The 15952-nt window shown below is 45.9% G+C and overlaps 1 protein-coding gene and 1 pseudogene across 1 annotated transcript in view; one reads left to right on the forward strand and one right to left on the reverse strand.

The window, feature by feature from the left end:
- The window catches only part of CTNNA2 (catenin alpha 2), a 459234-nt gene that overhangs the window by 338508 nt on the left and 104774 nt on the right, over positions 1-15952 (forward strand). The window contains exon 8 of the mRNA XM_066632254.1: positions 1378-1530. Within this exon, the coding sequence (XP_066488351.1) occupies positions 1378-1530 (153 nt within the window). The remainder of the gene's footprint in view (positions 1-1377; positions 1531-15952) is intronic.
- LOC136656266 (5S ribosomal RNA) lies at positions 15312-15431 on the reverse strand (annotated as a pseudogene).

Genomic DNA, 15952 nt, shown 5'->3' on the forward strand with positions numbered 1-15952 from the left:
TAAAAGCTGTTAACTATACCTTTCACCGTGCATGCAAGGGCATTCCAAAGACACTCGTCTCAAAAAGAGTAGGTCACTTGTTTGCATGAGAGTTCAGAAGAAACAGTTCTGATGGAGGTGGGGTCTGTCTGGAGAAGAGGACGAAAAGCAAGATAGACTGCTATTATTTGTAAATTAGTTGTATAATTGTGTGTTAAATCTCTAGTGTGGAGTTGAGTAGCCTCCAATGGCACCCTCTCCTCCTGTTCTGCCACCTACTGACCCCCTCCCCACCCAGAAACTTGCCCAACCCTCCCCCTTCTCACCTCATTTTGCCAAACCCCCAGCCAGTTTACCTTTGCTGCCAGCTGCCGCAGTGGGCCTAAAATGGCCGCAGGTGGCATGCTATGTGTTTATGCCATTTGACCATTTATGACTGTGGAGCTGTGTCCTGCTGTTGTAAAGGACGGTGCAGTCCTCTCTAGGATTGGACTGTCAATTATGTGCAACTTCATTTGGTAACATCCCTGCCTTGTAGTTACCCTTGCTTCATTATTTGTTACCCCGCTCCCCGCCTTCCTATCTCCCACTTTGTAAATGTAGGTTGGGGCAGAGACTTGCGTTTTCTGCTTACAGCAGACGTTTCTCTGCGAAGTACTGTGTAGATAACAACACTAGTCATTGTCATCCACCTGTACCAAGACAGGGTAGGTGCCCTATTCTCAGCATCTTTGAGAGGTGCCCCTAAGGAAGGGAATCTCATTCCTGCTCCCCTCTCTGGGTGGTTTGTTCCACTGTTTAACAGCTGAAAACTATGTTCCCTTGTTATTTAATAGAAGTGCACCCCCCCTTCAATCCACCTTATCTTATTTTGCCACTGTAGAGAGGGGGAGGGGATGGTGTCATTTGGCTTTTGTTCCTCCAGCAACACAATGCCTGGGATCATCTTTGATATCCAAGTTTAACTTTTGCAGCTGCAGATATTGTCCTTCACCGTTTGTTCGGTGTTATCTCTCCATTTATTTTATCTTGGCTTTTCCTTCTCTTGATAACTATCCTGAGCCTTTCAGAACTGGGCAAGCAGGAATCTGAATGAATTCAATGAGTAAATAATAATAATAATAAAAAAGTCTTGTTCAAGCCAAGGAGATCTGTGGTCACTACAACTTGTTCAGCCAGCCCTGATCAGTGTGTTTTCGTTTTGTTTTGTAGTTTTTGTCCCCATGCATTTAAATTCTTATCCAGGAACTATCAAGAAAGTGCTGGAAACCAATTCTTCTGCTAGTGCGGTGAGACCTGGCATATGCATCTATAATGGGAAGCAGCAGCAGAACTTGCCCTCAACATGTTCAGATAAACGGTCAGCCTCTCACTGCCCTCTGTTTCTTTTTATCACAGCTGCGGAAGGCCGTGATGGACCATATATCGGATTCCTTCCTGGAGACCAACGTTCCGTTACTGGTTCTCATCGAAGCAGCCAAGAGTGGTAATGAGAAAGAAGTCAAGGAATATGCTCAAGTGTTCCGCGAACACGCCAACAAGTTAGTGGAGGTAAGTTGGACTGCACGCTAAGGATTTATCTGGGATTTATCTGCGTTATTGAAACACAACCACAGTGGCCAGCAGGTGGGAAGCAAACAAAGGAGCCGCTCGTTTTTTTGTTGAAAAATATACTTCTTAACCAGTTGCTGTACTCTCTGTGAAACCAGCGCCATTATTGTCACTTAATGTGCATACTTGATTAGTGTGCAGATGCTCAAATGGCCTGAAAGAGTGCTTGCTCACTATATGTGGTGGGAAGTTTATAGAGCCACTTGTCAGCAACACCTATGGGAGGGACGTTCCCTCATGCCTTCTTTCCTGTGTACATGCCTCGCCCCACAGCAAAACCTAAACACAGCCACAGCCCAGTGTCCCGACCAGCATTAACCACAGAGGTAAAGCTTTTTGCATTGGCTGTGTGTCTGTCTGAGTTCATGAAGCACCCCTGATTTCCCCCAGACTCCAGGCTTCACCCTATGAATAGGTGAAGTTGTTGCAGCTGCTCAAAACCCTTGTTGCTTCTGGCTCAGTGCCTTCTTCTCTGAGTAGCAGGAGCCCTCTAGAGTTTCAGGGAGAGGTTGTTCCTAGTCCTCGTACCTGTTGCCTGATTATGGACCTTTCGTTTGCAAACCGTCCTCCTCTTCTGCTGAACTATGACCCAGTGGCGGACTTCCCGAGCCTTGCACCTGGGGCAAAGGTTCAAGATGGTGCCCCCATCCCTGCACGAATCCACCTTCCCCCACCCCCGCACTCATTGGATAACTGTGGAACCTTGCATGACTCCAGGACAAATGGGGAAAGCCTCGCAGTCTTTGACTGTGCTTCTTGCAAACCTGGAGTAAGGCTTCCGCGTGATCCCGGAGGAATGCAAAGCTCCATGCTTGGGCATTTGCCCTGTTCAGATAATGAGAGGTCTACTACTGCCATGACCCTCCCTCCAGGACTGCACTTAGCACATTACTCACCGCTGAGCAATGCACCCCAGTGATCCAGTGATCCACATGTATGTGTCATGTTGACTTCATGAGTGAACATGCCGAAGAGCAACATTGATCTCTGGGTTAGCTAAAAATCTCTTTACTTGCCCAATTTAGCTCTCCAGCAATTTAGATTTCACTGTGCAACGAAACTGCATCCAGTTGCTTGAGGGCTAACCTATACTTCCTGTGCTTTGTCAATAATGTCTGGAGCATCCTGGAGCTGATTTCACTTAAAACTTTGCCAGCTGAGCCGTACAGCAGGGTGGCTGTCTGTACTAGGCGCAGAGCCAAATGGATGTTCCAGTGTGCTGTAGCTGACGCGAACAGATTAGAAAGCACATTGGGTAATTATTAGACTGTCTATCCGTGATAGTTAATGTAGTATTTAAAAAGGGGGGGGAACAGGCAGAGAAGGTCTTTCTAGGTGCAAGAATGGTCCTTGTATTCCTAAGCCCTCCTGATAATAAATGGAAATGTGGTGCTTCTTCTTTCTGTTGGAAAGATTTATATTCCTAGACAATTAAGTACTTATAGCAGGGGTGTCCAAAGTTTTTGGCAGGAGGGCCACATCATCCCTCTGACACTGTGTCGGGGGCTGAAGGAAAAAAGAATTAATTGACATTTAAAATTTGAATAAATTTACATAAGTTTACATAAATGAATATATTAAAGATGACCATACATGAATGAAAGAAGGTTTTGCTATAGCTCAAGGCCTATAAAAGGCCTTGCACAAAGCAAGGCTGATCTTTCCTTTGCTGCCGCTAGTGCATCACAGACGTGAAACAGCAAGCAGTGGAGGGAGCGAGAGGTCAAACTGCTGAGAGCAGTTGTGTCGGGCCAGTGCGGGCTCCAACAAATTTACAGAGGGCCAGAGACTCATTGGAGACTAGGGACTCCCTGAGGGCCTCATTGGGAGTCCTCAAGGGCCGCAAGTGGCCCCAGGGCCGGGGTTTGGGCACCCCTGACTTATAGGATCGCAGTCTAGGCAGGATTTGTGCATACACTATGTTTACTGGGGAATGCTTGCACAAGGTCTTGGGTTGATGCAATGGAAATGAAGCTGGCATTTTCTTAAAATGTAGGTGCACTGAGGCATGGGCAACCCTCACACTGTCATCCCTTCGAGGTTACATTGTGATTGCGGCAGGTTCCTGCCTCACTGGTGTGTTTCGAAGCATGAGATTTGGTTGGAGGGCCAGTGTAAACTCAACTGAGTGGGCAGGTGGGTTTGCAAAGGTTAACCTGGACATACTCAGTTCCTACCCCCTAAAAGCCCCATGCATGCAAGCACTTCCTAACTTAAAACGTCTTGTGGCTATCAGTGCACACTCATACCCTCAGCTAAGTAAATGCAATGTGGTCAAAGACATTTGTCATCCTAGGCTTTGCTCAGCGTGTGTCTGTTGTGGTAGAGCTGAATTCTGTCAGTTATTATTCTCGCTAGTACGTCCACTGTTCACTGACTGGAAATAGCGTCTGACGATGAGTGACAGATTTGCTCCGTTGTCACAGTGTGGCTTTGTACGTGGTGATGTTGCATTCTTATGTGGTTGGCTTTGCTTCTCTGATGTCACGGAGGGACTACTCTACCTTTTAACAAGCGGAATTTGAAGGGTGGATGGGTTTGACTGAGTAATTTTTCGTCCATGTGAACCAGGTAAGTATTGCCTATCAGTAGGGTTTTCAAACTCACTGGGGGTCTGAGAACCGACTGCAAGTGTTTGCGGTGGCGGGGACTTGGAGGGGGGATGTGCCCCTGTGGTGCCGCAGCAATCCAGCTTAGTGGTAGTCACTCCAACCTGCAGATCAGAGCGAAACAGAGCTTAGGGGAGACCCGCATAGGGGACTACTGGCCTCCTGGATCCTCTCCAAGGCTGGCAGACCCCCTCAGGTAGGGTGGCAAAACTGGGTGCCCCTGGCGTCGCAGTTGCTGTGACGCCGCTGGGTCACCCATTCCTGGGTTACTCCCCTTAAGTGGAAATTATCCTTTTTTTTGTTCCAATGGTGGGTTGCAACCCACCACTTTGAGCGGTATTGACTACTTGCCAGGGACTGTTGAATGCTGCTTTGTTTGGGCCAATCACTTCTCAAAGCCTTTCACTAGAAAACCATTGCCTATGATGTGCTTGCTAACAGGGAATAGCAGATTCCATTTTGTAAAACGTGGGCATTGTCTGTAGGAAGACAATTTAGGGTCTAGTTAGATGGACACAACCAGCCTCAAATGATGCTTTGATTTAATTAGGAAATGTGTGTGTGGGGGGTGTTTAAAATGGGGCAAAATCAGATCAGGGGGAGGCTTTGTTATTTCCTAATGTGGGGGTTTAATTCCTATTGTGCATCCCCCAATATGTGCTATTTTAAAATGAAAAATATATATCAAAAGTCAATGGGTGAATGGAAGGCTTGGGCTGCCAAACCTACTCTATGTTGTTGGACTTGAGGTTTAGCCTGGAACCACTGTCTCTACCATACCTGAGGTCCTGTCCAGAACTGGAATTGGGCTGCCAGCAAGGGGTGTTGTGTTCCTCACAGTTAGGACTCTCCTGGGTGGTTTACTTGGGAAGTCAGGTTGAACTGCTGGAGGTGATGTTAAGGGAAAGCCAGAAATCAGGTGAATTGCCATCCAGAGGAATGAGCAAGGACCAAAGAACCACTTCAGCAGCGATTGTATACACTCTTACCTGGGAGTCGATCCAGTTGAACTCAGTGGAACTTTCTTTTGAGTAGGCATTCATAGATTGCACTAGCAGGGAGAGGTCAGAAACATAAAACCTCATGCCTGTTACCAAACTGTAAAAGAAGCAAGCGGTATGTCCATGGAATAATGAATTGAATAGTTCAACTGACACAATGTCCGACCCATGAGTGAAATAAAATGTTCTGCAGCCTGCTGCATTTCAGACATTTGCCCTTAACGCATTTTCATTTGGCTTTGAGCCGTGTGTGTGAAATAAGGACCTTAATGGACTGTTTGCAGGCAATCTCTTGAACCAAAAGAGCCTGTAAGAAGAGGAGATTAAAATTTGCAGCAATTTGATTCACAGTGATTTCCCTCTGAAAAGAGTCTTTTACCTTATATACATATATACGTACACTGTGCTTAGGACAGCAAGTAAGAGCTGAAATGCCTGCGTTAGAAAATCAAGGGCCAACACCAACATCAAAGAAGCACGAAATGTATTTTCACTTTCCTCTGTTTAGACAACAAAAAATGCCTAGAAATGGATGAGAAATCAGGTCAGTGGCATAGCTAATAGTGTAGCCCAGTGCAGAGTGCAAAATGATACCCTGGAGGTGATGTCACTTCCGGAGGTGATGTCACACCCAGACTTTTTAAAAAAGTGAAAAATGAGATAGTGGCATAACTAAGGCACCTGGAAAGAATATTTTGTAGCGCCCCCCCCCAATGACAAAATCAAATTTAATTTATTAACTAAATAAACAAAAGGTTTTCTGGGTAATTAGCCATACCTTTCGATAGAATACAGATATTCCAGAGCCGTTTATTTCATTGCATTCAGCATTAAATTACCTTTCCAAAATATAAAAATGGTATTATTCACACATTTCAAGGTTTTCACAGTGAAAACATTTTCTGGTTAATTGGCCAAAACATTTGATAGAATACAGATATCCCAACTTGGTTTGTTTCATTGCATTCAGTATTAAAATTACCTTTCCAGTAATATACAACATGACGATATTATTTGTACACACCAAGGTTTTCACAATTTTGGCCGCTAGTGTCAAGCTCAGTTTGTTGCCCGGTACAGTTGCTATCCCCTGCATCCCTTTAGGTGTGCCACTGAGTTAGATCTCCCTTGACATATAAGAGCAGTGCAGTATTGTATGTGTACACATGTGGCATGAACAGGAATTACTTCGGGGACAGAAGGAACCTTGGGAAATCCCTTGTCCCCATATTCAATTCCCTGTCTGTAAAATGGGAATAACAATGGTTTATCCAATGGGGTCATTATGAAATGCGTTAGTGTTACCAGCAATGGACTTGGGTAATAGAATGCAGTGTAACTCTGAATCTGTACTTCTGTGCATTTGGTATATGTTGCACAGAATGAATGCCCAAAGTATAAGGGCAGCTGCTGCTGTTGACAAAATTCCACAAAATCTCTGACCACAGTATTTCATTTGATTTACAGCTCACTGTCTCAAAGAAAGCTACTGTAGAGCAATATCTTAAAAAGTGAACCAGGAAATCCCTGGTTCAGGTTAACCTCTGCCATGAGTTAACTCACTAGGTTGAATGTTGGGTCTGTGACCGTAACTCACTAGGCAGACTTAGCAAGCTCCTGTCTCTCTGCCTCAAACAGACTTCCAGCAATGGGAGTTTGGGGGGACGGTTATATATTAGAAGGGCTGTTAGGGGATGTGAGCCGACTGCTGGCAAGATGGTGTGCCTTGATGATTTTAGCCCCTTCTCAGGGTGCCATGAGATGAAAAAGATTGGAAATTGCTGCTCTGCAGTATATAATGTGCCTTGTTTCCAAGAATTTCCTGTTTCTTGCATCCAAAAAGGGGAAGTCCAGCCCATCCATGAGGATAACTGAGGCTGGGGGGGGGGCACCATGTCTATCTGCCCATTCACCTGTACTGCCTCTCCTCCTCCCATGCTCTGATTAGAAAAGGAAGAGGAGAACAGAGCAGAAGTAAGGATGACCTCTAGCCCATCACTTGCTTCCCCTCCAGTGGCGTAGCTAGAGGGGATACAAAGCGCTAGGTTTTGCAGGGAGCCGCAGCACAGTATGCAAGCAGCCTGCCCCCTCCCCTTCAGGGCCATTCAGGGCAGAACAGAGCAAAACAAAGGTATACCTGTTTTGCTTTACAGCCCAGAATGGCTCTTAAGGAGAGGGACCGCTTGCACGCTGCAGTGAGGCTCCCTGCAAAACTTAGTGCTTTGCACCCCCTCTAGCTATGCCACTGCTTCTTCCTGTTTTGCTCTGTCTCCTTCTTTCTTTTCCCATTCATGGGGTTGGAGGAGCAAAGGCAGGCCCATCTCCAGGTAAGGAGAGCAGCATTTGACATGCAGCTTCAGGCACCAAGAGGTCTTGATCCTGCTTTGCACCCCATTCAGTTCGATATTTAGACCTTGTCACGTTGACAAGGACCAGTGTTTGTTTTTGTAACCAAGTTTCACGGATGCTGAGGAAAGCATACAAATTTACACTGTGTGCGTTAGACTTTGGAGGAGCTGAAAAGAGAATATATAAGTGCAAATTAGTAGTTGTGTCTGAAATGAGAGTATGAAATATTGTTTAATGGATTTCCATTTTGTGCTTTAAAACATCTGTAACTGAAGTAGTTATTTTTAAAAAAAAACTGCGAGAGAAGTAACTTCAAAACAAGAATATTGAAAAAAAAAGTTCACAGCAGGTTTTCTTTTAATGCAAATACAGCTCATCAAGGACAATCCTAAAACAGCACTAAAATCACAGCATAAAAATACTGAGACTAAAACATCATGCATACAAAAGCAGGAGTAAGATGATAACACCCTTCAACTGTTGTTGTTTAAAACAGTCAGCTCTGTTTGGCTTGTTAGAAGAGCTTATTTTTATCATTGCCAGTTGAAGGTGGACAGCAATGGAGCTGGTTGCGGCATCTCAAAAAAGATAACATGGAAATGGAAAAAGTGCAGAAGAGAGTGACCAAAATGATTACTGGGCCGAGACACCTCCCTTGCAAGGAAAGGCTACAGCGTTTGGGGTTCTTCAGCCTAGAAAAGAGGCGCCTGAGGGGGGTCACGATTGATACATACAATATTATGCAGGGGATGGGTAGAGTGGATAGAGAGATTCTCTTTTCCTTCTCACATAGCACCAGAATCAGGGGACATCCACTATAATTGAGTGTTGGAAGAGTTCGGACAGACAAAAGAAAACATTTCTTTACCCAGTGTGTAATTAGTCTGTGGAACTCTTTGCCACAGGAAATAGTGATGGCATCTCGCCTAGATGCCTTTGAGAGGGGATTGGACAAATTTCGAGAGGAAAAGTCCATCTCGGGTTATGATAGGTATGTGCAAGCTCCTGGTTTTAGAAGTAGGCTACCTCAGAATGCCAGATGCAGGGGAGGGCACCAGGACGCAGGTTGTGTCTTGCTGTCGTATGTGCTCCCTGAAGCATTTGGTGGGCCACTGTGAGATACAGGAAGCTGGACTAGATGGGCCTAAGGCCTGATCCAGTGGGGCTATTCTTATGTTCTTAACTACAATTCCCAGGAGGCCTTGCAGGTCTCTTGTTATCTGGTGTGCTCCCTGGGGCATTTGGTGGGCCACTGTGAGATACAGGAAGCTGATGGGCCATAAATGACATTGCAGGTGCAACTTTGGTTGCAAGGTACATCCATGTGATTCAGAAGTGCATCCTTTGAGCTATTTTTAGCTCATGGGGTTTGGAAACCCTGGCTGTACAAAGGTAAGAAATGCAATTGTGGTGTGCTTTTCATTTTAAAGGCATTTAATTGGTGACCCGCCCCCCCCCCGATCCACAGATCTCTGTGTCTGCGGGGGGGGGGGGAGAGATCAGTTTCAGAACCTCCATGGATTCTGAGGCGAGACCGTCTGTCATATTGGAAAGCAAAATTCCAGAAAAGCAAGATTCAGGTGGAGTTGCCAACCCTTAGGCACAGCTGAAGTGGCCCTTCCTCTGGTGTCCACCATTGTACCTTCTGAAGTGCTATTATTAGACATGGAATCACTACACCAGTCCTTCTCTAAATGTGCCCAACTCAGCAGAATGCACAAGTTCTGGCCCCTTTCAACTATCCCTGCTTCCATTCCAAGCCTAATAGGCTAGTTTCCAAAGACAGTGTGTCCTACTCACTTTGCATGAATAAATTGGAAGGGGGATTTTATGAAGCCTCTTTGTGTACCTATCAGTTTTCCCTCTCTCACAGGTTTCCAGGGATGTCCAGAATAATCAGTTGTCTGCAAAGAGCGCTTGTTGGTGGCAGAGCTGTATAAGCCTATATTTTATGGTGATTAAAATTTGATATAGTGCAGGCAAATCAATAGAATCACCGGGCAGGATAGTCATTTGCAGCAGATGGAACTAAAGAACGGCACTTCTATTTCTGCTTTATAGTCTCTTTGTCTATTAGGCTCGCAGGAGCCACTCATTAATATTCCCTTGACCATCCAGATGTCATTTGGAAAAAGATTTCATCTGTTTTTGCAAAGTCAGGAAACAGCATCCTCCTTGGGTCTTCCCCCCCTTTGTGAAATGGTGACACCTGGCCCTACGTGATGTGTTGTTCTTTTTTCTCAAGTGGTGCAAAAATCAGTGCAGAACATTGCCGGATCAATCAGTCTCTGGAGGAGGGTGTGCTGGTTACAGAGCATCTCTTTATGCAAACCGAACAAAATAGAATCTCATGATTTACAGATTAATGAGCTAAAAAAGCATTGCAGGGGTGCAACAGCAAGGTCCACATCTCAACATCTCCGAGCATGCAATGCTGAGGTCCTCCTCAACCTTCTCTCTTTCTGGCACCTGGTTCACTGAGCTCTGGGGCTGTGCAGACTGGAACAGACCAAGGTCCTTCAGCACTTGAGCTGAGTCACCAGATGCCAACCTGAAGGGCTACAGCAGACATGAGTCAAAGGAGGGAGGCTGCTGGCATCTCTTCTGCTCACAGTATGCTTGTTATAAAGCCTGCAAGGGTTGGACCAGGAGTGTCCACATCAGTCCTACAGGCATTGATGTGAATATGGAGAAAATGAGGGAGCCCCAGAAGTAGCAACTGCTCACATATTCACCCAGTCCTGTGCTTGGCATGGCCACTTTAATGTGCCTTAAGGGTGGATCTGTCCATCCCCCATGCAGATCCTTTTAGATTCTGACATTAAAAGCTTATTCTCCAATCAATTTCTCTGTCTAGGGACCACAAGAGTCTTTCTATAGTCAGAGACTTACAGGGTTACATCCCATCATCACCCAGAAGTGTCTGGGTTTTTTGCATCTTTTCAACTGTCACCTAGAAAGGACAATTTGACCACGTTCAGTGGACCACTTTAGCTCTGAACTGGCAGCATATTGAAAAAGAAGCGTGACCGTGTCATATGCCCAGTGGCATCACTAGGGCTTGTGTCAAGGTCAGCACATCACCCCTATGATGAACATCCTCCCATGCAGTGGGTGGGGCAGTGGCCCAGAGAGTGGGCATGGTGATGTCCCCTTGCCCCTCCCCTTTGGTTTTTTGGCTATAACTTTTGATAGAATTTGTTGTTGGTATCCTTCAGTCTCAGAAGACGATGGTATCGCGCTCTGAGTGGTGGTTCTGGAACAGAGTGTCCTCTCCAGTGCGCGAAGCCTGGGTAAAGTAGATATGGAGGATAGACTGTTACCCATGCAGCAAATGCCCCCTCTCCACGTCGCTGAAATGGTCCAATGGAGAGGCAGAGGCCAATACGGTTGGTTCCAGTGGCGTCGCAGGAGTTGCCAAAACGTGACTGTGTTCAGCCATGAACTGCCTCAGGGACTCCAGCTCCGGATTTTGCCTCGAGGTTGACTCCTGAAGCCTTTTCCATAACTGGATGTAGCCACAAGGCAGTGGAGGTTTGAGATCAGAGTTTTCCTTCTCTCAGATGAGCTGCCTTCCCAGGCTATCGAGTCCCATCTACCCGGTGACTGTTTAGTTGCCTCTTATGACAAGTACATCCAAACTGAGGGCCTATTCTTATCCCCCAGCCCCCAGGGGATTTGATAGAATAGAGATATTCCAATGTGGTTTGTTTCATTGCATTCTGCATGAAATTATGCATCGATTGATATATAACATGATGGTATTCTTCAAAAATACCGAGATTTTCAAAATTTTGGTGAGTAATGGTTTCACCCTCCTATGTGTGTCACCCAGTTCGGCCTGCACCTCCCATGCCTCCCTAGCGACACCACTACACATGCCTTCCCATGTGGCAGGTGCTATTTGACATTTGCAAGTTTTGATCCTCCAGTTCTTTTGCATTCTGCAGTCCAGTAAGCTTTTTCCCCCACTCTGATGCAATGCGAAAACCATCTGTGTCTGTACTGTAGTGACCCTACTTGCCTAAGGAGCAAGCACTAACTTGTGCCAACCTAGGGCTTGGCAGCAGACCCTGGGAGCATAAAAGGCTGGCAAGATGTGGATGCTGGCTGCAAATCTCCCCCTGTGGCAAGCCGACTGCAGAAGTGGGCTGAACTGGCTGGAGATGGAAGGAGAGGGTGGCCTGGGCAGCTGGTGTTTTGCCTGTTTCCATGCATCTCTCTACAACCTTTATTGGCAGGTCTTGTATGCAGCATTGGGAATCCAAACTGGCTCAGAGAGCTGCCTGTGACAGGACTAATTTGGGTGTTACTTGCTATTTGAGTTTGCAGCAGGGTCTCCAAACTATCTTGAGGACCATAGTGAACCATCATCACGGTAGCATCTGCAGTCATTGGGGAAAACAATGACTTGAGCAGTCATTCCTACAGTGAGTACTGGAACTCACCACGTACGTGGCAGCCTTTGATAACTGTCCAGAATGAGAGGAGCCATAACTCAAGGGCAGAATAGACACTTCATGTGCAGAAGGGTTCATACTCTCTGGTTCATACTTTCTGGCAGTCTCTGGATAAGCCTGGAAAATGCCCCCTGGAAAATTGCTGCCAGTCAGTGTAGGTGTTTATGATGACAATGATGGTGATAGTGACAATTAAAATTTTATATAGAAGGTGCAGTAGAAGTAAGCAGCCATTGGACAAGGTGATATGCTAGGGCAGGGGTGCTCACACTTTTTTGGCTTGAGAGCTACTTTGAAACCCAGCAAGGCCCGGAGATCTACCAGAGTTTTTTTTTTTTTTTACAATGTTCGCGCCATCATAACATATAACATTTATGTGTACAATGTATGTTGGTGTACCTTGAGCCCCACTGAGTATAACAGGACTTACTCCTGACTAGACATGCCTAGGATTAGGCTGTGAGGCTGCAATCCTAGCCACAATGAGTACAATGGGCCTTACTCCCGGCGTTTCCTCCCAGAGGCACCTGAAGGGGGGGGTCGGCACTCCGCGATCTACCGGTAGATCACGATCCACCTATTGAGCACCCCTGTGCTAGGGTGAAGAAGGATCAATATGGTCTGATTCTGCATAAATCAGCTTCATATGCTTTCAACTATGTTAAGGATTATCCACAAGATTGGCTGAATATGAGGTGGATTCCTTGTGACAAGTAAAGAACATAATTATTGGGTGGAGATCTTTCAATTCCTTTAATGGTGCAAAGGGCCCATTCAACTTTGTGGGCAATGCAGTCAAGGATGCAGTCAGACCTTAGACCAGGGGTGCCCAAACCCTGGGCCAGGGGCCACTAGCAGCCCTTGAGGACTCCCAATCCGGCCCTCAGGGAGCCCCCAGTCTCCAATGAGCTTCAGGCATTCCCGAGACTTGCTGGAGCCTGCACTGACCTGATGCAACTGTTCTCAGTGTGACAGCCAACTGTTCAACCTCTCAGGTGAGCTGTGGGACAAGGGTTCCCTCCACTGCTTGCTGTTTCACATCTGTGATGCAGCAGTGGCAGCAAAGGAAAGGCCGGCCTTGCTTTGTGCAAGGTCTTTTATAGGCCTTAAGCTATTGCAAGACGTTCATTCATTCATATGTTCCAGCTCTAATATATTCATTTATGTAAATTTATTCAAAATTGAAATGTAAATGAATTCTCCCCCCCCCCAGCCCCCAATACAGTGTCAGAGAGATGATGTGGCCCTCCTGCCAAAAAGTTTAACACCCCTGGCTTAGACCGAAGCTGACTATAATCACATTTTACTCAGGCTGGAGGAGAGATTAAAGCCCCCTTTTTTTTGGGGGGGGCACTATCTATGGTTCCATCTGACCTTGCTTATCCAGACCAGACATGTATCTCAGGTAGAGGAGCTGATGATTACTGTTCTGATGATCACTGATCTGTTCTGATGATCACTGTTCCTGCTAATCTGTGTGAACTTGGAGTTTGGCAACCTGGATGTTCAGTGTTGACACATGATGTCTTTGCTGAGCATCAGGAGATAGCATAGCGACACAGCTGTGAGGCCACACAGCAACAGAAGGGATCAGCTGTTACAGGGAACATTGCTGGCAACACACTGTTTGATCCCAAATATTTCTACTTCCAGTAAATCCTACTAGAAACTGCCTACTAGAAGGCAGTCCCACTGTGATTTAGGGCCCAATCCTATCCAGCTTTCCAGTCCCAATGCAGCAGTACTAACAGGGCATATACTGCATCTTGTGGTGGGAGGGCAGTCATTGAGGTTTCTTGGAGGTAAGGGAGTGCTTGTTCCCTTACTTTGGGGCTGCATTGAGGCTGCATCAGTGCTGGAAGGTTGAATAAGATTGGGCCCTTATTCTTCTCTACAACCCTATGGAACTTGTTTGGCTGAAGGATAGTGACAGATGCCAAAGTTCATCTATCCAGTAAACCCCATAACTGAGCAGACATTTGAAGCCCTAGATCAGGTCCAACACATTCTCTACTCCACTACCTTTAGCCATTTAGGGCCCAATCCTGTCCAATTTTCCAGCACTGGTGTAGCCACAATGCAACCCTGAGGTAAGGGAACAAATGTTCCCATACCTTGAGGAGGCCTCTGTGACTGCCTTCCCAACACAGGAAGCAGTGCATATCCCATTGGCATAGTAGCCCTGGCACTGGAAAATTGGATAGGATTGGGCCCTCAGTGATTTACTTAAAAGCCACCATTTCTCACCCTGCTTTATTTTTCCAAGACAGGCACTGCATTTTATGACAATTTATATACTCGCAACATTGAGTTAACACACACACCTTTTCCAATTTGCCAGTCTCCAGCTGTGAAGATCTAAAAGGAGATGCATATGTTTGAAGACAAGGGAAATTGCTTCCTTGACATTGTTCTCCTTTAGAAGCTAACTAGGTATCTTAACTGAAGTTCCCTTTGGTGCTGCCGCTGGGGCAGAAGCTGCCTCTGAACCACAATTCAGAATATTCACATCTTCTTCAGTTCAAGAAGCAAAGAGATGTACAGCTTGTGTGCATTTTGGTAACACCCCAAGCCAAGCCCTCAGGTGTCCTCTTCCAGTGGTTTCCTGCAGATGTTAACCTTGGAGGCTTTCTGGCAGAGTCTAAAAACTTTTCTTTTTACACCCACCTTTTGAGTTTGGGCTTTTAATATTGATGGTTAAGGTTTTTCATGCTGATTGTTTTTATGGGCTACATTTTTACTGTCTTCTGCTGGCTTTTAATAAGATTTTTAAGCTGTATATTGTTTTAGGTCATTTAAACGCTTATGTTTTATACTTGTACTGTATCTGTTTTTTTTCTATTTGTATTGCTGTTAGATTAAGCAGGGTATTCATCATCATCATCATGACGACAAGGTTAAGGAGCTTGGAAGGCAGGATGGAGCCCTGCAGGACAACATAAGCCAAAGGCAATGGTGTCATTCAACCTTCTGATACTGACCCTCTGGGTATGGCCAAAGCCACTGTAACATGTTGCCCTACAGCCCAGTCCCAGGTAGAAGGATGTCATGGTCATTGATCCTGAACACCACTGAGAGATCCAGCAGAACTAGAAGGGTTGTGCTCCCCCTTTTCAGTTCCTGGTGTATGTCAACCACCAGAGAGACCAAAGCTTTATCAATCCCTAAACCGGGTCACAGATGGAAAAAGAATCCAGATAATCTATTTCCTCCAGGAACCCTGGAGTTGGAACTTAGAGAGAAAGAGGCAGTCCTGGACTGTGAATGGTTGGCAACCTTCAGTCTCGAAAGACTCTGGTATAAGCCTACAGCACCCGGTATTCCCAGGCGGTCTCCCATCCAAGTACTAACCAGGCCTGACCCTGCTTAGCTTCCGAGATCAGATGAGATCAGGCATGTGCAGGGTAACAGTTGCTGCTGCAGTGCATTTTGCATGCAGTGGCGTAGCTAGGGGGGATGGAAAGCACTAAGTTTTTCAGGGAGCCTCACCGCAGCGTGCAAGGGGCCCCTCCCCTTTGGAGCCATTCCAGTTGAGGGGAGAATAAGGGAGGCAAATGCAAGTGGCCCCTCCACCCTTATTTGGAGCCAAGCATAGGCCTCTATTTTGCTCCCCCTACTCAGAGTGGCTTCAGAGGGGGAAGGGCTGCTTGTATGCTGCAGTGAGGCTCTCTGCAAAACTTAGTGCTCTGCAAACCCTCTAGCTACACCACTGATTGCATGTATTAGCAAATGGATTCATTTTTTTTTTTAAAAAAAGATCCTTGGAACAGTCGAGGTATTAGAAGCATTGAATATTCCAAATTAAGAGACAAATATTTCTTTAAATACATATGTACAAAGAATCTACTTACTGAAAATAGCAAGGTGGTGGAGTTGGAGTTTGCAAAATTACTTCCATTGTTTTGCACAGAAAAATCCAAATACCTGTTTTGCCAAACTAAAA

This window comes from Tiliqua scincoides, chromosome 6 (genome assembly GCF_035046505.1).
Source record: "Tiliqua scincoides isolate rTilSci1 chromosome 6, rTilSci1.hap2, whole genome shotgun sequence".
Classification (NCBI taxonomy): Eukaryota; Metazoa; Chordata; class Lepidosauria; order Squamata; family Scincidae; genus Tiliqua; species Tiliqua scincoides.